General features: G+C 40.0%; 1 protein-coding gene across 1 annotated transcript in view; it reads right to left on the bottom strand.

The window, feature by feature from the left end:
- Positions 1 to 20,284: 20,284 nt before the first annotated feature.
- LOC122791794 overlaps positions 20,285 to 26,252 on the bottom strand; it is a 233,309-nt gene continuing 227,341 nt past the window's right edge. The window contains exon 5 of the mRNA XM_044059740.1: positions 20,285 to 22,404. Coding sequence (XP_043915675.1) covers positions 22,190 to 22,404 — 215 coding nt within the window. The 3' untranslated portion in view covers positions 20,285 to 22,189. The remainder of the gene's footprint in view (positions 22,405 to 26,252) is intronic.

Below are 26,252 nucleotides of genomic sequence, written 5' to 3'. Positions count from 1 at the left end.
TGAGGGTGGATGAGGGATGTCAGCCTTTGTGTCTGTTTCAGCCTCTGCAACCCCCAGCTGTGCCTCAATTTGGCAACCATCATCATCATCATCAGAGTCTGAAGAGACACTGACATTAGGTGGTGTAGGGGCAAAGACCAACCTCCCTGGTCACCTGTGATAAAAAGGAAAAAGCAATACATTAATACTTTTACTACTATAGTGTAATATATGTTAAGCTATATACACTGCTGTCACTATTACAAACTTGTACACCTCCCAACCTCACAAAGTAGGACATCTGGACATCTGGACATTATTTTCTAACCCCAATCTGTAATTAATTGGAAATAATTATTCAGTAAACAAGAATTCTATAATCAAAAAATAAATTATGTACACTGTGGACATTCTGCAAAACTTTGTACAGTTGCCATTTATCTCAATCATTAATGTCCTGACAATAGTTTTCAAGGTAATTACTATAGTCATACCTACAAGGCAGAAGTATGTCTAAACTGTGGACATTCAGAGAATATCAGTGCAGTGGACAATCTTGCGGACAGTACACCAATCCAGCCAGCAGGCCTGGGATGACACTTTAGCGAATACATTGAACTATATCGACATCTCTGATGAAACAGTTTTCTGCTTACCAGAAGCAGGAGCACTGCCTCATCCAATTCCTGACAGTCATGAAAAAAGTTGAGAGAGGTATTAGCAACTACACCACATGTTACAATATAACAGGGGTTAATACATCCAAATATGTCATATCTGCAGTAACTGCAGGGTTAAAAGGCATGTGGGTGACAATCTTCACATATGCATAAAACTGCAGCTAACTTATTCCCCCCACAAAAAAGACACCTGATAGCCACATAAAGCTATATACACCTTGACAGGATGAATTCAACAATATTCTACTGCTGATATAACTAAGCATACCTGGAAGCTCCTCTTGAGAGGAATGGTTGGCACCCACATCCACAAAACATTGGCTGGTGGATGCCTGGAAGCTGTCCTGTGTAGCAAGGTTTGTCAGGAATTCTTCTGTGGCTGTGAGGGGAGGTTCTAATGATCCCTAGCCATGTCACCTGCACGTCTCCTTGCTGTGTTAAACATATCAGTGGCACCATGTTGCACCTGCTCGTAGGTACGATTTTGATGACACACTGCACTGAAGTTATGCACCAGTTCATCCCACAGGGCTGGACATTCTGACCTGTTTGCCCTCCCTTGGGACAGCATGACCTGGTAATGTTGTCACAACTACTCAATGATGAGGTAATGTTCCACCTCAGAAAATGTGACCTCTGATGTGCATTCATAATGTTTCCTGAAATAGATAGAAATGAGAACACGTGTAAGGATCACATGCGTACGAGTAAATTATATAGAGATAAAGGAAGGCTATAGGTATTCAACACATGATTACACATCTAATTTTCAAGTGTGTCAAACATACAAAGGGTGTGGATGCAACTAGGACAGTCGCAATAGTGACATATTCCTGTTTGTGCGATGACAGATACTCATGTTTGCTTACATACCCAACACAGCAGTCCATTGTAGTGTACCCCATAGCAGGAAATATCCCCCCAAAAAATGAAATATAAACAATAGTACCAACAAAACAGCAGCTTACTTTTGCAACTGCTGTCAAAGAAAGTACCCGGGAGACCTGTGTACCTAGTTGTCAGGGAGCATTATTCCCTTGGTGTAATCCTCTTCTTCTTTCTGCTTTTTCCCGGTTAGGGGTTGCCACAGCGGATCACCTGTCTGCTCATGATTGGCAGTGGAGTTTTACAGTATCGAGTTTCCAGCCCAGTGCCCAACCTTCCACAGAAGGCACACACATGCACACACTCACACCTAGGGCCAATTTAGAGTGTCCAATTCACCTACAGCATGTCTTTGGGATGTGGGAAGAAACCGGAGCACCCGGAGGAAACCCACATGATCACAGGGAGGACATGCAGACTCCACACAGAAGGCACCCCAGCCAAGAATCGAACCAGAGAACTTCTTGCTGTGAGGCTGCAATGCTAACCACTGCACCACCATGGCCGCCCACCCTTGGTGTACTCTACATCCTCTTTATGTCTAACAGGGCTGGAAATTAGTGCCATGTCATCAGTACAATTCTAACAAAGGCTTATTGATGTAATCCCAATTCTTCCTAAGTATATTCAAACGGTTCACTACATAATCTCGAAATTTTGAAATATCGAATTTCAAAATCTCAAGACCATATAGCTGAAACCCCTAAATACAGAAAGACCAGAAGCGTGAATTTCAAAATCCCGAACACTACACTAAACATACACCACACACATACATATACACACACCTTCTCCCAAAACACAAACACACAAACCTACAGTACATACAACAGGGGCCCCCTGCACCCCCCACACCACCCCCTATTTAAATATTCTAACTCCAAGGTCCCACTACACAGACAAACACACGAAAACATTACCACACACCTACATTCCCCTCACACAAACACTTCACAGTCACAACACACACTTACACACACACACACTAAAGCCACTAACCAACACACTTAAACATAGATACTTACCTAACCTTCAACCTATCCATTCACAAACCGCAACACCAGAAGCGCTACTTCAACATCTTTGAACTTCGGGATCTTGAAATTCGCACTTCTGGTCTTTCAGTATTTAGGGGTTTCAGCTATATGGTCTCGAGATTTTGAAATTCGATATTTCAAAATTTCGAGATTATGTAGTGAGCCCATTCAAGCATATGCATCCTGTTGGAAACAAAATAGATACATACCTGATGGAGTACAATACTCCTCTCTTTAAAGATACTGCTGTGCAAGAAATGTGTTAACGAGTTAGATATAAGACATAACTCACATCCACACTGGTTTGCTTAGCTAGAAATCTGCCTTTTTATGCTGGTTCTCATTAGCAGTTGATTGCATATGAACCAATCTATGCTTCAGAAATGCCAAATGCAACCCCCACAGCTGGGTTGCAGTTTAATCAGCCAATCCCATGCAACTACTCAATAAGATATAAGCCATCTATATAGACCTCATACCCTTTATTATGTGTTGGGGTGGAAATTTGTGGGGTAAAGATACAACATCAGCACAGAGATAATGTTTATTGCAGCTACTTTTTACATACAGATGTGTGTGCTACAGGCTGAAGCTGATGCTACTGCTGCTGGCAATAGGCATAGACAGAGGGGGTGAAGACTTTGCAGGGCAAAAACAAAGAATAGTAACTGTAGGACCTGTAGCAGCCTTGATTAACAGCCAGAGACAGATTAAGGGAACTCATCCCACTATAAATTAAGGTATGTGTTTAAGACAAGTATGTTAGCCAAAGGTATCATTAACAGAGTACCTCACCAAGAGGATCACTGGCCTCAAACATATGCCCTATGCAGCTCGACTGAAGAAAGTCCAGCTGTATTCGGTTGCATACCACCTACTCAGAGGTGATCTCTGCCTGACATACAAGGCCATGTCCAACCCAGAATTGATGGACATGCTCCACCTAAAAAAAACTTATCCTCTCGAGCCACATGCTCTAGGGATCTAAACCTCACCACAACAATAAATACAAACAAGTACATAAAATAAAAAAAAATGAGTACATATAAATTAGTGAAATAATTGCATACATAGCGCCAGCATTATTTCTTATACACCTTTTGGGCAGGTTAACAGGCTGACAGGTATGTGGATATGCCTTTGGTGTTACACAGATTCAATATCCATGTCCTGTGAACCTCCCTTAGGTGCGCTACACCATTATTATGTATGGCATGCTGCTGAGGGAAGATCGTGGCTGTGTACATGGATACATTCAGTCTAGGCTCTACATGGAGCCTACATGAACTTTACTGAATCATGGGGTTTATCTGTTATTAATTTAGCTGCAGAGTAATATATCCTATTTACTTCTGTTATATAGTGCACAAATCTCTATGGACAGTCCTAATTACTGTGTTCATTTGTTTTACCAAACTTCTAACTTTTTGGGTTTTATTGACTTTCTGTAGGCTATTTCTTTCATTGATTTTAATATGTATGTCCTTCTCTATTAAATCAAGCGACTTTTCTCTTAGATAATTTTCTTCTACACTGAGGGCACATTCTTTGTTATCTATTTCCTGTGAGCATTCTATAAAAAGTTCTACAGCATCTTCTCGCATCACATTCTCTTCAATTTCAGCCTGTGTCTTCCTTTGGTCTTTCATATGGGAACTCACAGGTCTATCATCCCACAACATGGGCTGCATCAGAGTTGCCACAGTTTCCTGTTCCTCCCCTTGCTTTATAACTCCAACTGAAAGTTTACATTTGTTTCTATGGAAGGCCACAAGGTATATTCATCTGGCAACTGATCAGATGTTTCCCACACCACTGGTTTTGCCTTAATTTGGGGATCCATTGTTCTATCGTGCTGGGCTGTTTTCTGAGTTAGATTGTCTACACTAAATCCTTCACTTTGCAAGTATTCCATAACCCAGTTTCTATTTCTTCAACTTCTCCATTACTGATCATGTTTTCTACTTTTCCTCTTTGTTTTCTTATTTTTTTGTATTGTAACATTCCCCATGTCTAGAAGCCTTTACCTGTATTTCTCTTGAAATATCTTTGGTGCTGCTCTTTTTGTATTGATCAGTTATGCATTTTTCCTCAGCATAAATAGTACACCATGTTAAATGTCTTTTTCTTTCTCATGTCCATATTTCTTCTTCAGATGTCTCATGATCCTTCTGTTTCTCCTTACTCTGGGGACTCTTTGTTCCATCATGCTGTGATGTAACCCATGTTAGACTTTCTATACTAAATCCTTCACTTAACAAGTATTCCATAACTTCATCTTCTAGTTTTTAACTCCTACTTTACTAATATTTTGTTCTACATTTCCTCTTTGTGATCTCGTTTTCTGTTGTGGAATTTCCCATATCTAGATGCCTTTGTCTGTATTTTTCTTTGAATATCTTTTGGGCTGCCTTTTCTGGGTTGATTAATTTGGCTTTCTCCTTTGCATACATATTGCACCATATCAGATCTCTCTCTCTCTTTCCATATTTCTTTTTTATACCTTTCAAAAGTCTCTAGATTTTGTTCTTTATATTTATGCACTTCCTCAGCTGCTTCTTTTTCAAAATGGACTGATGGTTCTTGGTTTATATAATGATTTTTTGTAAATCTGTTGTATTAATGAACACAAATGTTTATGTGATGCTTGTGGCAGTTTTTCTTGTGGAAGTCTCTTTTTTACTCTAATTTCTCTCTTAATCTTTTTGTGCATCTTCTGTCTGGAAATTCTGGGCTTCTTGCATAATAGTGTCTTGACCTGTGGAAATTCAGATCACCTTGAACATAACATCTTTCTTAGAACCTGTCTGCTGCTGCTGTTTAAAACTACTAGTGCACGACTACTTAAGGACAACAAACATAGTTAATGATTTAATGTGACCACCATTGAGTTTAAAGCTTTGCAGGAACATAGCCTTGATAAAAGTTTACACATTATGAAAGCAGACAAGTGTACAGGGATTGTGCCTATGGAACAGGATGTGCATATTTCTAGGACTAAGGCTACATTGATTAACAATGAATACTATAGACTGGTAGGTCTTGATTTTATTAATAAACAGAAGAGAGCGATCGCTTATTGCTTGATCTAGAACACAACTGCCTTTTTCTTGAAGATTATCTTTTTATGCATGTTCCTAACCCCAGTTTAGACAAGTTATTTGGCATACCTAAAATGCACAAGGATGCTGTTAACCCTCCCTTTAGACACACCATGTCTAATAGAAAAACTAAAATGGAAAAGATTGGTGAGTACATTGTCTCAGCGCTGAACCCTGTTATGCAAGCTACTCCATTTTATTTATGTGATTCTTGGGCATTTCTCCAAGCTACTCCATTTTATTTACGTGATTCTTCGGCATTTCTCCATCAACTATTCGTGCTGGATGACCTAGACTCGAATTGGATGTAACTGAATATTGAATCTTTATATACTAACATTCCACACAAAGAAGGTCTAGCATTGATTCACTTTTTTTGACTGAACATACTACGTTCTCTATTGCTAAAATCGATACTATTCATAAACTTGCGTCCATGGTCCTGTGTAACAATTTCTTTCACTTTAATGGGAAAGCCTATCAGCAGATAAGAGGAGTTGCCGTGGGGTCAAAAATGGCCCACCATATGCTAACTTAGTTTTGAGTGCATGGGAAATGCAAATTTTGGTTCATTTCCCTGGTTTTGACAAAACTAAAATGTATTGTCATTATATTGATATCTTTTTTTCTTTAGCAGGGGTTCAGAAGTGAACTACATTCATTTATTTGGACAGCATTAATGTTCTTAGTTTTGTTATTTCAGGGTATGGTTCTGTTGTCCAGTTCCTGGACATGGAGATCACTCTGGTTGCTGACTCATTGGAATCAAATATGTTCTGCAAGAAAACTTACAGAAATAATTTTTTAGACTTCACTAGCCAGCACCTGCATTTTATGAAAGCGAACATTATTGGGGCAGTTTATTAGGCTGTCTCGCTTAGCAAGTGAGAATAATGTTTTCCTGCAAGAGTGTAATTTTCTTAAGGAGATATTTATACACAGAAACTATCCAAGACTGCTCATGGAGAACATTTCCGCTGATATTTGTTTAACAAGTACTACCAGATTCAGAGCTATCCTTAGAGTTGGCTTTGAACCTAAACAATTAAGAGACTCCAATACTGACTGTATGCTTAGATTTCCACTACCAATTAGTGTAGACATGTTTTCTATTAGAAATGTTATTTCCAAAAACTGGGACATTGTTACCAGCTGCAGAAGACTTGCTTCAGCTCTGGACAACAGCCCAAACTTTTCTTTAAAATAAAAACAAAACAAAACTCTTTGCAGGTCTTTTGAAAAGAATGATAAACCATTTTTGATTAAAGACTCAAAATAGAAACAAGCCCCCAGGTATGTTCTCTTGTGTTGGGTGTGTCACTTGTCAACACTTTCGAATAGGAGCAGATATTTTTTCAGGCACTGTAATGTTAAAGTGCTTTTTTGCAGATTCTATGACTACCAAAGCAGTAATGTTGTTTACACCGGTATATGTGGCACATGTGAGTTCTTTTATGTTGGTAAAACATACAGGAAATTATCAGACGAGATAAAAGAGCATTTAGCAGCAATCATACATAATGATGAAAGGAATGCACTAGGTAAACACAATCCACTTTTAATGGATTTCAAACTTATAATTTTATTGCACTGAAACAATTTGATTCCTATTTAGGTGATTGTGAAACTCTTTTAAAAGTGCAACAATTGAAATGGCACCTGCTTCTGAATGCTGAAGCTTCCCTAGGCATTAATGAAAACTTGAATATTAAATGTGCTTTGCAATGGTACAGGTGAACTCCAACTACTACATTACACATCTGTTTGTCAATGGCGACTGTATTGTTTTATTTTGCTACATTGCTTATACATGATGCTTAGTGGCTGTTTTTGTTTTGTTTATAAAGAGAGGCACGACAAGGATTTACTTCATTCATTGTTTTTTCTGATGAAGATCTTCTCAGGGTAAGAAACCACTTATCCCACCCCCCCTAAAAAAAAAACCTAAACCACACCATCCCTAACCCAACCAAGTGGTGGTCTGTGACCCCCACCCCCCCCAACTAAATATACCAACTCTGAGATCGCACTACAGTTGGGAAAAGGGCAATATTCACTGTCTTGCACAACAGGTTACTTCCCCTGGGAAAATCTTTGTTGTTCCGCTTGTTCGATGAAATGGTATTTTGATAATCTCATCTCGACGATCTTGTCTTCGATGATGTGGGGTTTCAGTGATTTCAGGTAGGCCCATATACATATATAAATGGGTCTACTTCAGTCAATCGAACTTTTACAAGTTCGAACTACATATGGCCAAAACCATACGTTTCAACTTGTAAAAGTTCGAAAACTGACGTAAAACCACAAAAAACAAAAAAACACAAAATTAAACGTCTATAGCAGGGGGGCTACGCCCCCTGCACCCCCACACCCCCTTACTTAAATATACCAACTCCGAGATCGCACTACATTGCAGAAATGGGAGATCTTCCCTTTCCACTCTGTATGAAGATCTCCATTCAGTCAGATCGGACTTTTATAAGTTTGAACATATGGTCACGGCCATATGTGGTTCGAACATATAAACATTCGATCGATTGAAGGGGACCCATATAAACACATATATATATATATATATATATATATATATATATATATATTTTTTTTTTTTTTTTTTTCATTTAAAATATGTAGTTTTTGTTGTATTTTCATGTTTTAAATGGAAATAGGTGACCCCCACCCCCCCAACTATATATATCAACTCCAGGGTCACACAACATTGGGGCATTGGGGAGGGGGGCAAATCCCAGGTTTTTGCCTTGAATACTGGTTATCGACCAAATGAGCTGTCGACCAAATGAATGTCGATCAAACGGTCTGTCGATCTTATGAAGTAGACCCATATATATATATATATATATATATATATATATATATATATATATGCACACATACACACACACATATATATATATATATATATATATATATATATATATATGTGTGTGTGTATATAGATAGATAGATATATAGATACACACACACACACACACACACACACACACACACACACACACACACACACACACACACACACACAGATACATATGCAGTAATATGCTGAGCTTGTTAAACTTATAAGAATTGCACACTGTTCTGTTAATATTATGATTTTGGAACTTGAGCAGAGTGGATGAGAGTTGTTGACCGCAACAGTTAGCTGAGATATATAAGTATCCTGCTTTTTTTTCAATTATTTATACAGATTATTGTTTCTAACAATTAATATATAGCACTTTTATTGTCTGCTTTTTAGTCTTCAAGTGTAGTTTATTGCTATTAACAAATCTGCACAAGTAACTGATTTGTCTGCAGTTAAAAGCATTCTGTATCTTTATAAATCTTTATCTGTTTAAAAACTTTCATTTGTTTTCTGTAGTGCTTACTGTCTGTCCCCTTATACTTGGGGGCTTTGCAGTTGCCCGCCCCTACTGTAAATCTGATCTGTGACACTCCTCCCAGTCTAGTGTCATTAGCTCATTCTACCTAATACAGAGAGAACATTTGATAAGGCCTTCTGTTTCTCCTTTTTCCCTTTCAACTCAAGTGCTCTAGGTTGCACTGCATCTGAAGTGTTTGTGTGTTTTAGCTGCTTTTCTGTATATATAGACTTCTCTGTTTCTTTAACTAAATAAGCTCTGCAAAGTTGTTTTATTGCATTCCTGCCTGTATTTCTGAGTTTTTTTGCACTTTTAAAGTTTGTTTTTGCTTAGTTTAACTGGTAGGCTACACACTCAAGTGTGCTAGCCAAATTAAAGCATTTACTGTGTTTCTGTACCTAATTTCTGCTACTCTGTGAAAAAAAAACAAAAAAACAAAAAATCCTTGTTTCCTGCCTTTACTGAACTAGAATAGTCCAGTCTTCAGGTATTGCTGATCTCTGGGCTGTGTCATAGTTCCTGTGTTGCCCGTATCCTTATTTGGATAGGGGGAAGCTTCTTTGTTCACCAGTGAGAGTGGGGAGCTCTGAGCAGCCTATCTGTCCCTTGAGGAGTGGTTCCAGCCCAGTGACCTGTAGCTTATTGGCCATTTTGGGCCATTTCCTATCTCTTCTAACCCCCTGCTTTAAAGCCAGCTTTAGCACGCTTTTGCGCTTGAAATTTAAAGTTTGTCCTGTTTGTTGCATTTACCTGTTGAGGTTACACACTCAAGTGCGCTAGCCTGTGTTACACATTTATTGCATTTTCCTGCTGTTTTTTGCAAAAAAAGAAAGAAAAACAAAAAAAAATTATCCTTGTTTCCTGCCTTTCCTGACCTAGAGTAGTCCAAATACAGGCGTTACTGTATTCTGGACTTTTGGAAAGTTCCTGTGTTGCCCATTTCCTTTCTTGGATAAAGGGGGGCTTCTTTGTTCACCAGTGGCAGTGGGGAGCTTAGAGCAGCCTATCTATCCCTGGAGGAGTGTTCCCAGCACAAGTATCTGGTAGTCTATTGGCCGTTTTGGGCCAGTTTCTAGCTCTTTCAAGTCCCCCTGTATAAAACCCGCTTTGGCGCGTTTTTTTGCGCTTGTTACTACTCAACCAAGCTCCTCATGGTCCTGCAGAGTGGTGCTAGCAGCAGAGAGGCCAAAAGAGTGACTGCTAACCTGATAAAAGTGTTTTTTTCCTGCTACTACCTGGGCGACTGTCCGATCTAGCTAAACTGCAAGTATTTCTGCTTCTTGAACTGTTTTAAACTGTTTAAAGTTGTTTTTGCACCTGCACTTTTAAAGTTTGTCCTGTTTCTTGCATTTACCTGTTGAGGCTACACACTCAAGTGCGCTAGCCTGTGTTACATATTTATTGCATTTTCCTGCTGTTTGTTGCAAAAAAAAAAAAACAAAAACAAAAAAATTATCCTTGTTTCCCGTCTTTTTTGACCTAGAGTAGTCCAAATACAGGCTTTGCTGTATTCTGGACTTTTGGAAAGTTCCTGTGTTGCCCATTTCCTTTCTTGGATAAAGGGAGGCTTCTTTGTTCACCAGTGGCAGTGTGGAGCTTAGAGCAGCCTATCTATCCCTGGAGGAGTGTTCCCAGCACAAGAATCTGGTAATCTATTGGCTGTTTTGGGCCAATTTCTAGCTCTTTCAAGTCCCCCTGTATAAAACCCGCTTTGGTGTGGTTTTTGCGCTTGTTACTACTCAGCCAGGCTCCTCGTGGTCCTGCAGAGTGGTGCTAGCAGCAGAGAGGCTAAAAGAGCGACTGCTAACCTGATAAAAGTGTTTTTTTCCTGCTACTACCTGGGCGACTGTCCGATCTAGCTAAACTGCAAGTATTTCTGCATTCTTGAACTGTTTTAAACTGTTTAAAATTGTTTTTGCACCGGCACTTTTAAAGTTTGTCCTGTTTGTTGCATTTACCTGTTGAGGCTACACACTCAAGTACACTAGCCTGTGTTACATATTTATTGCATTTTCCTGCTGTTTGTTGCAAAAAAGAAAAAAAACAAAACAAAAAAATTATCCTTGTTTCCCGTCTTTCCTGACCTAGAGTAGTCCAAATACAGGCTTTGCTGTATTCTGGACTTTTGGAAAGTTCTTGTGTTGCCCATTTCCTTTCCTGGATAAAGGGAGGCTTCTTTGTTCACCAGTGGCAGTGGGGAGCTTAGAGCAGCCTATCTATCCATGGAGGAGTGTTCCCAGTACAAGAATCTAGTAGTCTATTGGCCATTTTGGGCCAATTTCTAGCTCTTTCAAGTCCCCCTGTATAAAACCCACTTTGGAGCGTTTTTTGCGCTTGTTACTACTCAGCCAAGCTCCTCGCGGTCCTGCAGAGTGGTGCTAGCAGCAGAGAGGCTATAAGAGCGACTGCTAACCTGGTAAAAGTGTTTTTTTTTTTGCTGCTACTACCTGGGCGACTGTCCGATCTAGCTAAACTGCAAGTATTTCTGCTTCTTGAACTGTTTTAAACTGTTTAAAGTTGTTTTTGCACCTGCACTTTTAAAGTTTGCCCTGTTTGTTGCATTTACCTGTTTAGGCTACACACTCAAGTGCGCTAGCCTGTGTTACATATTTATTGCATTTTCCTGCTGTTTGTTGCAAAAAAGAAAAAAAACAAAACAAAAAAATTATCCTTGTTTCCTGTCTTTCCTGACCTAGAGTAGTCCAAATACAGGCTTTGCTGTATTCTGGACTTTTGGAAAGTTCCTGTGTTGCCCATTTCCTTTCTTGGATAAAGGGAGGGTTCTTTGCTCAGCAGTGGCAGTGGGGAGCTTAGAGCAGCCTATCTATCCCTGGAGGAGTGTTCCCAGCACAAGAATCTGGTAGTCTATTGGCCGTTTTGGGCCAATTTCTAGCTCTTTCAAGTCCCCCTGTATAAAACCCACTTTAGCTGACTTTGCAATTTTATAGCGGCATCGGGCAATGCCGCTTAATTGGGTTTAAACCATTCTCGGCTCCACAAAGTCTGCTCTTCACTTTTTCCCTTAGAACTGATCTAGTTCTCATAATAAACACCCTATTCCTACTCTAAAGCCTGGCACTTGCTCACTAAAGCAATTATATAAGTCAGCACTAAAAAATTAAAAGCACTACACCCTCACAAACTCCTCTTGAGTACCTTGTTCCCCATTGGCCCTTTTTCAGTTATAAAGGAATTCCCAGTACTATTCTAGCATGTCCAAAGGTCAGTTGTCAATCTCCTCTCCGGTCCAGCTGGTGAATCTGGGAATCTTGAGGCAATGTTACAACTGCCTCATGTACACAGACAACCCTCTCCTCCTCCCAACAAATTCCAACACATGTGAGAGATGCAATGATATAGCCAAACTGGGGGCTAAGCTCTCTCAACTCAGTACTGGCATAACCAGTCAGAAGGAGAAGGAAACCACACTCACTACAATTCCAGTCTCACATAGACCTACCACGACAGCAAACCAAACACATAAACACACAAAGACATACTCGGAGGCTCTAAATAAAAATCTGCCTAAGCAACAGAGACCTCCAAAGTAGACACCCAAGCAACCACTACCCCAAAACAAAACACGTGCAACACATAGCTCACAAAGCCAGTGTGCCGAACAGTCACAGCTCTTAAGGCTAAACAACACACCTGATACACTTGTAATAGGTGACTCTATCGTCAGGCACACTGACGTCCCGCTCACCAGGCTGAACAAGGAGAAGATCACGGTGAGCTGCCTGTCGGGCGCTGGGATCCACCACATAACACAAGCACTCAGGTCACTCCAAGGCAAGTACAAATATGACTCAGTCATTGTCCATGCTGGTATGAATGACCTGGGATGTACCTCCCTGGACTACATGAAAAGAGACATAGAAGAGCTCTCTGAGCATGTAGCCCAGGCCGGTATGACCCTGACCCTGAGTAGCATCTTACCCTCACCAAGAATGATGCCACAATATGAAGACAAGATGATCAATTTCAACAATTAGCTTAAGTATTGGTGTCATTCAAAGGGGGATCCAATGCCTGTCAGCCTGGGATGACATGCTCGACAAGCCACGATGCTTCGCTAGGGACAGCTTACACCTGTCACCCCTGGGCTTTCAGATATCGGCAAACGCTCTTGCCACCCCCATAGTGCCTTTTTTAGGCAAGGCTCAAAAGACAAACCCACCTCCATAGGTATCACAAGGGATAAGAAACTAAGAGTAATGCTACTCAATGCCAGAAGTCTAAACCTCAAGATGCATGCACTAGAAACTCTCCTTAGCATGGAAAACATCAATATCTGTGCAGTAACAGAAACCTGGTTCAAGGCTCCCGAGAGCACCCCAGCACTACCAGGTTATACCTCATACCATGTTTTTCGGCCCCAAAACTTGGACCGAACCACAAAAGGAGGGGGAGTATCGATATTCATCAAAGATACCCACACCTCCAGGTTGGTGGCACAGCACAAAGCATCAGATACTATCCACGTGCAACTAACAGTGGGTAAAACTGCCTTCCAGCAAAAGTAAATTAAGGCACCAAAGTTACACACTGGAAATCAGTCACAGTGACTGATTTCCAGTGTGTAACTTTGGTGCACAGTGACTGATTTCCAGAGTGTAACTTTGGTGCCTTAATTTACTTTTGCTGTTGTTGTGTGTTTTGGGCACCTCAGTGTACCTGCAGCCGTTTGGTTTTTTTGCATCTTCAAAACTGCCTTCCAGTTTATAGCCTGCTACAGACCATCCTCCCAAACCCAGGAACCCCCACTCTACCTTCCTGAGAACACTAGAAAATATATTATATATATATATACATTATATTGGGCAACTTCAACTACCCAAACATAGACTGGGAGCATTACTCTAGCTCCAACACCCTAGCCCAAAGGTTCCTAGAATTTATAAACTCAAATGCTATGGAACAACTTGTTACCACTCCCACAAGAGGGGAAAACATACTGGACCTGATCATCACCAACATGGGGACTCCATGCTCCAGACCGGAAGTGTATCCCTCACTGGTAAGATCAGACCATAAACTAATCTCACTAGATATTCACATCCCAACCCCAGCCCCTGCCCAGAAAGCCACAGTGAAAAACTTCTATAAAGCAAATTTCACACTTCTCAAAACCGAGGTGAAATCATTCAAAGCCCCCGGGCCTGTGGAAAATACAGCCCAGACCGCAGAATCCTTTATAAACGCATTCTATGAACACCTCCAGGAATGCATGGATCATGCAATCCCAAACAAAACCAAGACCCAATCCTCCAAAGGCAGCCGTCCTGTCTGGTGGACCCCAGCCATAAACAAACTATACCATAGAAGGAGGAAGCTACTACATGATAGAGCAAAATCCCAAAAAGGGAAGGCATCTCTGATCAGTATTAGCAAAAAACTATGGGTACTCATTAAATCGTCTAAGGCCAGTTTTGAGAGGAAAAATTGCCCAGGACACTAAGGATAATCACAAGGCTTTCTTTAGTTATATTAGGAACCTGGGTGGGAATTCCCAGATATGCTCAGAATTAGTCCAAAATGACACAAAATACACCGAACCCACAGACATTGCCAATATCCTAGCTGACAGGTTCAGCACAAACTTCTCCCTCCCTTCCCCACCAAAAGGGCAAATATCTATTCCAGCAGAGTGCTGCCCCCCTGACATCTCAGATGCTCAGGTAAGAGCCGCCCTCTCCAAAGCAAAAAACACGGCATCAATGGGACCAGACGGTGTCCTGGGCTGCATCCTACATGAACTCCAAGAAGAACTAAACCCAAACATAAAACTACTGTTCAATCTCAGCCTTACTACAGGATATGTACCCAAAGAGTGGCGTACAGCAACAGTGGTCCCTCTCCACAAAGGTGGTGCCTCAACGGATCCTGGAAACTATCGCCCCATAAGCCTGACTAGCTTGGTCTGCAAATCTATGGAAAGAATCATCATGGACCTCATAAATAAAGATATTGGGGACCTACAGACACTGGATCCTACCCAGTTCGGCTTTGTTAAGGGCAGATCCTGCCTCTTAAACCTGGTCGATTTCTTTGAAACAGTCACCAAGGCCATTGACGAGGGGAAGGTGGTCCACACAGCCTACCTGGACCTCGCAAAAGCCTTCGATACAATACCCCACTTGGGCATTATAGATAAGCTCACCAGCTTAAATATAAACCCCTATGTCACTAGATGGGTTGCAAACTGGCTCAAGGACAGAACCCACATGGTTAGAATTGCTGGAGCCATGCCAGACTCCAAACCAGTTACAAGTGGCATCCCACAAGGCTCAGTCCTGGGACCTCTCTTGTTCGGTATATATTTCTCGGAGGTACAGGCCAACACGGAAGGACTGTGGCTGACCAAGTTCACAGATGACTGCAAACTGGGCGCCATAATCGACTCTCCAGCCGATACAAGCATCCTACAAAAGGTCTTCATAGAAGCAGATAACTGTTGCTAGAGCCATGGCCTCAAGCTAAATGCCAAAAAGTGTATAGTCATCCCCTTCGGCAAAAACAAAGTGCCCAGAAATTACCACATAGATGGTAATCCATTAAGTACGGAATAAGTAATTAGGGACCTGGGGACCCAAGTTGATAGCAATCTCTCATTCAACAACCACGTGGCCAAAGTGGTTAGAAAAACATTTTATATAGCCCACCTAATCATGAAGAGATTCACATCTAGATCAGGGGAGGTCATCATGCCTCTTTACTCATCCCTCATCAGTCCCATAATTGAGTACAGTGCCCCTTTTGGGATGTACCTTACCAGACACCTGCAGCAACTGGAAAGACCCCAAAAGTACCTCACCAAGAGGATCAAAGGGCTCAAACAGATGCCATATGCTGCCCGGTTAAAGAAACTCCAGCTCTACTCAGTGACATACCGCCTGCTCAGAGGCGATCTGTGCCTGACGTATAAAGCCATGTCCAACCCGGAATTAATGGACATGCTGCACCTCAGAAAATCCAAATCCCATCGAGCTACGCGCTCGAGACTTGAACCTCAGCACTGAAATAAATAGGACATGCTGGAGGGACAGATTCATAACCCAGAGGCTCCCTTCACTCTGGAATAAAATCCCAGTCCAGGTTAGGCAGAGTCCCTCATTGACTCTCTTCAAGAGGAATCTTGATGAGTGGATGGGAGATCATAGATTTACTCCAGGTATCACTTCTGTGTCACTGTTAGACAGAGGCACAGCATACTAACCTCGAAAAAGGGCATAGCAAAATTAATTTAAAATGGGTGGTAAAAGCCAAACACACTCTGGCTAGGCTTGTAAATGCACTAGGGCAGATAGCCTAGTATGAACCTATGAACCTATGAAAATGAGTGTGATAGTATGCATATTTCTTTAAGTGTTGGACATTATAGAGCCTGGAAATATTTATTCAGTGGTTTCCAGAAAGCAAGCTACTATCCATACAGACTTTACCTGAGTATAAACTATAGTAGCATGGAAGGCTGAATTCAGTTGCTTCCTCACTTGAGGGACAATTTATCATGCTGAAAAAAACACCTGATCCGACCACAAGCTAATCACCTTAGACATCCACATCCCGCCCCCACCCCCAATTAGGGAAACCACCGTAAAAAACTTCTCCAAAGCCAACTTCACACTTCTTAAGACAGAAGTGGCAAATTTCATGACACCCATGCAGACGGACAATAGAGGTACGACTGCTGAATCCTACACAAATGCACTTTATAAGCACTTACACGAGTGCATGGATCATGCTATCCTCCAAAAAAAGGAAGCCGATCTGGTGGTCCTCTGCCATAAACAAACTCTACAACAGAAGAAAGAAACTGTTTCAAAAAAGAGTAAAATCCCATGACTGGAGGAATGCTCTGGTCAACCTCAGTAAGAAGCTGAGATCTCTCATAAAATCCTCCAAAGCTAGTTACGAAAACAAAATTGCCACTGACTCTAAAGGCAACCACAAAGCATTCTATAGCTATGTCAAGAATCTCAATGGCAACACTTAGATCTGCTCTGAGTTACAGCACAATGGCACTAAATATACAGAACCAAATGATATTGCCAACATCCTGGTAGATAGGTTCAGTGCTAACTTTACCTCCCTCTCACCCGCTAGAGGGCCCATCTCTACCGGAAGAATGCAAAGTTCCTGTAATCACGGCTGCACAGGTAAAAAACACACTCTCCAAAGCCAAGAATACAGCATCCATGGGACCTGACAGCATCCCAGGTTGCATTCTACATGAACTATATAATGAACTGGCACCCTACCTAAGTACCATGTTCAGTCATAGCCTCACCTCAGGCTTTGTGCCCACTGAATGGTGCACCATGATGGTTATCCCACTCCACAAAGGGGGAGCCACGACGGACCCCGGAAACTACCGCCCAATTAGCCTGACGAGCCTGATCTGCAAGGCCATGGAATGTATCATCATGGAATTCATAAACAAAGACAATGGTAATGTCCAAACTCTGGACCCCACCCAGTTTGGATTTGTAAAAGGCAGATCATGTCTCCTAAACCTGATTGACTTCTTTGAAGCAGTCACCAAAGCCATTGATGAGGGTAAGGTGGTTCACACAGCTTATCTAGATCTCGCCAAGGCTTTTGACACCATCCTCCACTCTGAAATTATAGATAAGCTCACTAAACTAGATATAAATCCCTATGTCACAAGATGGGTTGCCAACTGGCTCATGGACAGAGCCCACACTGTGAAAGTAGCAGACTCCAAATCCGACTTCAGATCAGTGACAAGTGGAGTACCACAGGGTTCAGTCCTGGGTCCTCTCCTGTTTGGTATCTACTTCTCTAAAGTATAGGCTAACACAGAAGGTCTTTGGCTAACAAAGTTTGTAGATGACTGCAAACTAGGAGCCATAATCGAAACTCCTAACGATGTGGACATACTACAAAAGGGCCTCACTGAGACAGATGCCGGGTGTCAGAGCCATGGCCTGAAGCTCAATGCCAAAAAGTGTATTGTCATCCCCTTTGGTAAAAACTCTGTAACCATGAACTACCACATAGCTGGTAGTCTACTTAATGCCAAAAATGTGATAAGAGACCTTGGGACACAGGTGGACAGTAGTCCCTCCTTTGATAATCACATTGCCACAGAGGTCAGGAAATCCTTCTACGTGGCTCACCTCATCACAAAAGGTTTCTCATCCAGAAAAAAAGAGGTCATTGTTCCCCTCTACTCATCACTCATTAGACCCATTATAGAGTACAATGCTCCTTTTGGTATGTACCTCACAAGACATCTACAACAACTGGAAAGGCCACAGAAATACCTCACAAAGAGGATTACTGGCCTCAAACAGATGCCCTACGCAGACCGTCTCAAAAAACTCCAGCTTTACTCCATCGCATACAAAGCTATGTCAAACCCAGAGCTGTTGGACATGCTCCACTTAAAGAAATCCCAATCTCTCCGAGCTACACGCTCTAGGGACCTAAACCTTGTCACCACAATAAACAGAACATGCTGGAGGGATAGATTCCTGTCCCAGAGACTTCCCATACTCTGGAACAGACTACCTATTTATGTCAAACAGAGCTCCTCATTAGCACTCTTCAAGAAAAATCTTGATGATTGGATCTGCTCGACAGTGGCACAGGAAAATAATTTTCTTTGGTGACAAAGGCCAGGGTACATTTTTGGCTAGGCTTATGTAGGCCCTAGGTCCAATAGCCTAGTACCCTCTTGTGAGCCTATGAACCTATGAACTGCACTTCATCAGCTGGAGCTCTGTTTAAGCACACACACGTGTACACACACACACACACACACACACACACACACACACACACACACACACACACACACACACACACACACACACACACACACACACACACACACACACACACACACACACACACACACACACACACACACACACACACACACACACACACATGCACATACACACATGCACATACACACACACACACACACACACACACACACACACACACACACACACACACACACACACACACACACACACACACACACCATGAAACAGAAGAAGGTATATTTTAGGAGAGTGTTATAACTGCTTTGTGGCAATTGGCATAGATGGTTGAGACTAGAAGCTGTAGGTTTTTTGATACTGGGTTTGAATTCCTCAGCCCTCATTTGTTTACTGTGTGATCTTGTGCAAGCCACTTAAACAAACATTGTTTCTGGGTTGCCCATGAGAAAGGATATCCAGCAAACCTTACAGGTTAACAAAGAGGTTCTATTATTACCAGATCCAGTAGGATACATAGTTGATCCTAATTAATCATGTTTTCTGTCTAGACAAACAACTGCCTTTCTCTAGGATTCATAGGATTCTAGGATTCATAGGTGATTCAAGACTTTATTAGTGGAATAACCATGCCCTCCTTACCAAAACCCATCCTAAAGCTTTATCTCCTATTTCAAGAAGACAGTGTCCAGTTAGTCTTGGGATAGACTTGAGAGCACCCATCCAATCATCCAGGTTTAATTTGAAAGAACATATAAAATCACATTGCTTAACCTGCAGAGGGAGATTATTTCAGAGAATAGGGAGTCACTGGGTGATGAAAGTATCTGCTCATTGTGAACAATGTTGCTGCTGCTGATGGTTCAGGTCTATGGTTCTAGTTTTAGCTGAGCTGTTTGTCTTATTCAGATATAAGAGTTCAAGGACCACCAGCTCTCTAATGATGTGGTAACCGGGGCACAGGTCACCCTTCAAAAGACTCTAAAACACAGAACACAGGGACAGGGCTTTCAATCTCTCCTGATAACTAAGGGTCCTCAGACCAAAGATTTTGTCTGATAGCTTTACGGAACAGAATTGAACTCCAAGTATTTGTTGTAGTTGAAAGTTTTGTATGTTAATGTTGTTATTTTACATAAAAATGCATTTTTGTCATGGTAAGAAAAACACATTTGTCAAGATCTGAAAAAAAAGACAGTGCTCACATTCTTAGGGTGATGTGACCATATCCAAATTATAAGATTCTTATCCATCAAATTAAGCACAAACTAATTATGTCAACCTTACCTATATTTTCATACTATAATAGCATTTTGCTAAAAGGCTAATTTTTGCAAAGAATAAAAAAAACATTTTTCAATAAAATTGTTTTAGCATTGCTACAAAAATACAAAATATCTTTTATAGGTTCATAGGTAGGTTAGAACTGTTTACAATAAGTAAATCAAAAAAGCCACAATGTAAAGCTGCAGTTATCATATTTAATGAATATCTATTACCTTAAGATTTTATGTATTTATCTAAACATTTAATATATTCACTTCTAAAGCTTTACAATAATAGTACACGTTTTTAGCTGCTTTCAAAAATGAAATTTCAAGTGATAAATATGCAGCATATAAAATACATGTCTCTTAATTGGTTGTTTACAGTATTCTTTTATTTCCAGTTTTTAACACATTCAACTCGTAAAACTGCTTAATAAATAATGCATTTTCCTGTAGCAAGCATGTAGTTGCCTTTATGGTAAAAGTGCATTATGCCAGTTCTACCAATGACAAGAAATGGTGTATTGAAGGACACAGTGCCAAAAATAATAAGATATGGTAAAGTTAAGGTCCAGATTTAAAACTGTCACTGATGTACCAAAATTGAGCACCCTTGCAAATGCACTGGGCTGCTTACTTCAGCTTGCAGTTTTATTCACGTGAAAAAAGGTCCATGGAAACCACTGGAGCTAACTATCTACAATAGATAATGTATTTGTGTAACTAAGTATCTAGAGTATGGATTTGTACAAACAGAGTGTGGATTTGTGTAACTAGCTATCTACAAATAGAGTACAGATGTGTGTAACTAACTATCTACAGAGTATGGATTTGTGTAGGAGGGGGCACAGATGCCCCTCAGGGGGAGAATCAACAGGGGATCTGAAGATCCACTCAACATAAAATCAATGACAACAGAAACATTTAATAATTGTAGATTAAATAAAACTAGAGCAGAAATGGATAATTTTCAGTTGTAAAAGTAGTTACAGCTGAGGTGTGGCACCCCCCCCCCCCACCCCAGTAAGCCGTTCATTATTATAAACTATTTTGTTACTGAGTAAAAACAGAACTCAAAGAATTGGAGGCAACAGTACAGGGGAGGTAGCTGATAGTTGTTGCAGTTTTTTGTTTGAAAAAAGCACAGACTGAATGGTTTTCTTTATTAAAGGTGACAAACATGGAAAGTGAGGAGACTCTGGAACTTATATGCACTATGCACTTTTTATTATTAATTTTTTATATTTCATTGCGGGTGAGAAGGGAAATATGTTCCTGCAAGTCATAGAAAAAGAACAAGTCAGCTACTATTATGTTAATCCCGATGGGAGGGACAGCATGGATAAAGTTGATTGCAATGGAAAATTAAGCTGACCTCAAAGGATTACAACCCCCAAGTTATGGAAAGTTTAGTTTTTGAAGAGAAATATAGGATTAAACTGAGGAAATCCTTTGAAATACAAGAAATAATATAAATTCAGTTTTAATGTCTTCACTTCTTTCAAGTTTTTGAGCAAAAGACCATTTTACATGGCATGTCACTAACAAATATCCATGTCATATGATCATTAAATAAAAACATAGAACACCATGCATGCTACTAATTTATTTGGTCTGTTCCTACCACAAACCTCACCTTTGACTCCATTCTATCTCAGTATTTTACCTGCACTGCACAAGGATTCATAAAAAGCAGGTTTGAGGGTTTATCATGTCCTCTGGCTGGATCAACAAAGATGAGAAGTATATCACAATATGAAACTTCTGCTATGTTGTGTCCAATGGACACCTACTGCTAAGTGTGCCCTGTTACTTTTCAATATATCGAGAAGTAGTACCCCAGTTCTACTTCCCAATTCCTATGCTTGGTCAAGCACTCTCCTGCAGTAACAGTAAAACCAATGAATGGAGGCTACTCAGGAAATGACATAACAGGTACACTACTCCTGCATTATGGAAATTTGCCTACACAGACTGTTTAAACAGACCTACAAATGACAGTACAACAAAATGGTTTTGTTAGATGTTCCTTGTGATGCTACAGCCTGTCACAACTGTACATGTTTTACAACTGCCACTTGTGAGTCAGTTTTTTTCATTATACGGCTGTCTTTGATATCTTTGGCGGAGGTATGGCGTCAAGCTGAATGATATCACGAAGGTGTTCCATGCTGGAAATTCCAAGTGGTGGTCCTTGGTCACAAGCTTGAGCTGGCAGCTGCAAGGAAGCTGGTCTGTCAGACACAATAGATCCATAAGCCCCATCCATAGGTGTTCCATCATAAAAATCCATGGGACCATCAAGGTAATGAACTATTAGAAGAAGAAAGAGTAAGAAATAATAATCTGGTTAAAGATGGATATAATCAGCAAACAGTGGCATTAGTCTTAACTGTTTTAGACATGTATATGATATTTAATATATATGTTGAAATTCTACAATTATAAGCCTTTATAATGAAGTTCAGAGTCAACATAAGAAACAAGGCCATGCTTTCTAGATTTGTCATTAAAGTTAGGTTTCCTGCGAGAAGCAAGATATGCTCAGTAAATGTCAAGTAAAATTATACGCCTAGTAAAGGATATTAAAAACTGCATGACATTGATAGAAAATGTTAGATGCATACTCTTAATATTATGACAATATTAATATTAGGAACAACGTGCTGAGTTTGAAATATCTTTGTCACAAAATCAATACTCCATTTCCTGTTGGACATCTTTATAAGATTAGCACATAAATATTAGTTTTTGATTAATTAAAAAGTCAGACAACGGATTAGTTATAAAAACTATTGTAGTTTTTAACATTTTTATTCTTTACTGAGTCTATGTCATTTCATCAACACAGATTTTTCTCCTGTCATGTTCATTAATTCTCAGCATGATCAAGTCAGAACAACTTCATGAAATGTCATGATGCTAGTGATTAAAAGAATATAAAACAGATTTATTGTGATATCATGACAGAGAAAATTGCTGCAGTGCTGATTTGCCATAGTACCCTACAGAAGGAGAGTTAGGTTTCCGAATTATGGAGAATCTGCTGAAGACCATTCTTGGGACAACTGAAGACCATTGCACTATTGGATGTAAATAATAAGGCAGGCAGGTGTTCCATAGCTATTGTCAAGATACTGGCAGTAATATAGCTGGCTGTATCCTGCTTTTTATTAGACTGATATATGAGGCCAATCATCATTCAATGAATATTGATTATAGGTTCATAGGTAGGTACTAGGCTATCAGCCCAAGGGTCTAAGTAAACCTAGCTAACATTGTTCCCAGGTTTACACCACCCAAGAGAGTTATTTTCCTGTGCCCCTGTCGAGCAGAGCCACAGAAGTGACCCCCGGGGTGTATTTCCTATTTCCCATCCACTCATCAAGATTTTTCTTGAAGAGTGCTAATGAGGAAGTTTGCTTGACATAGATGGATAGCTTGTTCCAGAGTATAGGAAGTCTCTGGGACAGGAATCTAACCCTCCAGCATGTCCTGTTTATTGTGGTACTATACTAGGATTTGGATGACTGCTAGGCTGTGAGTACCACTGATATCATTAAACCAATGACTGTAGTTCTTTAGAGACTATACAGAAAATGACATTGCACAGTATTTGTTGTTTCTTCTTCACAGTTTCAGGGTTCAATCCTAAATGATGGTCACTGTTTATGCAGGGTTTGCATTTTTTCTCTCTCTACATATGTGCTTTGGTTTTCACCAGTTTCTCCCACCTCCAAAAGCATGTTGATAAACTGTTCCCATATATTGCACTTATCAACACCCTTGTGACCTGGTCATAACTGAAAAGGATATACAATGTTTCAGCTCACATATCTGGTAAATAAATATGTTTAAACATCTAATTATGATGAATGATGGAAAAATCATCCAACATTGTGAATGTAAAAATAGTTACATGAAAAAATGAAGATTTTAAACGAAAAAAACTAAGATGGATTTATGTCAGTGCATCAATAATTCAGATATTGCATTTGCTGCGAATGGGAAAAAGTAAATGTTAAACTAATACTGAACAGAGAAAACATTTCTGCATCCCACACCTCTTCATTTCTAAATACATTAGCTCTGAGTTCCATCAATCTTGGAATAACAGCATATTCCCTTACTCATGAAGTTAAGCAACTGCAAATGTAGTCTTTGTGGCAAGCTTTAAGTTGGTTTCATCATCAAAGTGTCTTGATCACTGTTAAGAAAAATAGTACATAGTATAGAACAGGAGAATGTGCAGACTATTAGAGACACTCATCAAGTTATGCCATTAATTTTGGAAACCATGATAGCTCAAGGATGCTGATGGAATTTTAACATACATGTTATGGTGGGAGGTTTGCAAAATAAGTTGAGGTGCAGAGCTTGTCATATTTCTGATTACATGAAAAAATACACAGTCCTGGATGCTGATTTTATTGGAATCATATCGACTATGGAACAAGTTCTCTTAGCCCTTTCAAAAACTAAAAATACTTCATCGATGGGTCTTGACAACACCCCAGAATGTTTGATTCTCAGTGTGAAATATGGCCTTCCTGAACCCCTACTTAACCTCTTTAGTCTAAACCTGTCCACTGATTACATTCCTGAAGCCTGGAAAACCATCATTGTAATGCCATTATACCATAGAGAGTCAATTATCTGAACATTAATTATCCAAAACATCAGTAATCTGAACACAGTCTTCCAACATTTTTGGTAGGAAAAATCATAAATTCTGAATATGTAAATGTTATACGTATTCACGTATGCATGCGTTTTGAGTTTGTAGCCCAGTTATGTGTGAAAAATATTCTTTATTGTCCAATGGAATTGCTGAATGGTTGAAAATGTTTTCTCTGTTCAATATTAGTTTAACATTTACCTTTTCCCATGTAGAAAATCAAGATTTTGGAATTTTTTTAGTTCAATGTATGTTTGATTATCCAATCAATTTGATTATCTGAACTACCTAGGTCCTAATTAGTTTGGATAATCAACTCTCTACTGTACAAGGGTGGCCCAACCATAGACCCTGGTAACTACAGAACCATTAGTGTTACTACCCTCATATGTTAAGCTATGGAGCACCCAGACTTCATTAATCTGAAACTGAAAATCTCTTAGCCCTGCACTCTTATCAATTTGGCTTTGTCAAAGGAAGGCCCTGCCTCTTTAACCTCATTAATTTATTTTAAAAAGTAACTGAAGCAGTGGATAGTGCTTATGCAGTGCATATAGGATATCTAGACCTGGCCAAGGCCTTTAACTCTATTTCTCATGCAGGAATTATTGACAGACATTTAAATCTGGATATAAATCCTTGTTTTATGCAATGGACAGCTAACTGATTGCCTAATAGAAGCCACATTGTTAAAGTAGCAGGAGTCACTTCTGAAAGCAAAAAAAAAAAAGGTACCAGTGCTGTACTTCAGGGCTCAGTTTTGGGCCCTCTCCTATTTTGCATATATTCTTAGACCTTCAGCCCAGCATATCTGGCTTATGGTTAACTAAAGTTGCAGATGACTGTAAACTGGGTGATGTTATTTGATCTTCATCTGACTCACAGTTCCTCCAACATAGTTTAGACCATGTTAACAATTGGTGAAATGGAAATGGCCTTAAATTAAATCTAAAAAATATATATATCATTGTTCATTTAGTTAAACAAAACAGTTTCACATACTGTGCAGTAAATGCACCCCTCTGGTCAGACACTGTTGTAAGGGATCTGGGTACTTTTGTTGATAATGCCATATAATGTGACCATCATGTACCCACAGCAATTTAGAAAGCCCTTTATCTGGACCATTTAATTTCCAAAAGCATCTCCAGTAGATCCAAAGAAATCTTAATTCCATTTTATTCATATCTTATCAGACCCATTATTGAATATAATGCACCCTCTGGCAAGTATTTACCTCAACATATCACACAGCTAAGAGCCGTCAGAGATTTATAACTAAAAAGGTCAGTGGCTTCAAAACTATTAATTATGAGGAGAGACTGGCAACCTTTTCTCTGTACTCAGTCTCCTACAGACTCCTCCATGGAGATCTATGTCTAGAATTTTGTGCCATGAAAGATCCAACACTATTTGATCTGTTCTCCCTTTGCAGAAATAACGTTCCATCAAATACTCAGCTGAAGGAACTAAACTTTCATTA

Source organism: Protopterus annectens, chromosome 17.part0, assembly GCF_019279795.1.
Source record: "Protopterus annectens isolate FY-2018-M chromosome 17.part0, PAN1.0, whole genome shotgun sequence".
Classification (NCBI taxonomy): domain Eukaryota; kingdom Metazoa; phylum Chordata; order Ceratodontiformes; family Protopteridae; genus Protopterus; species Protopterus annectens.
This window is presented reverse-complemented; position numbering and strand designations above follow the sequence as displayed.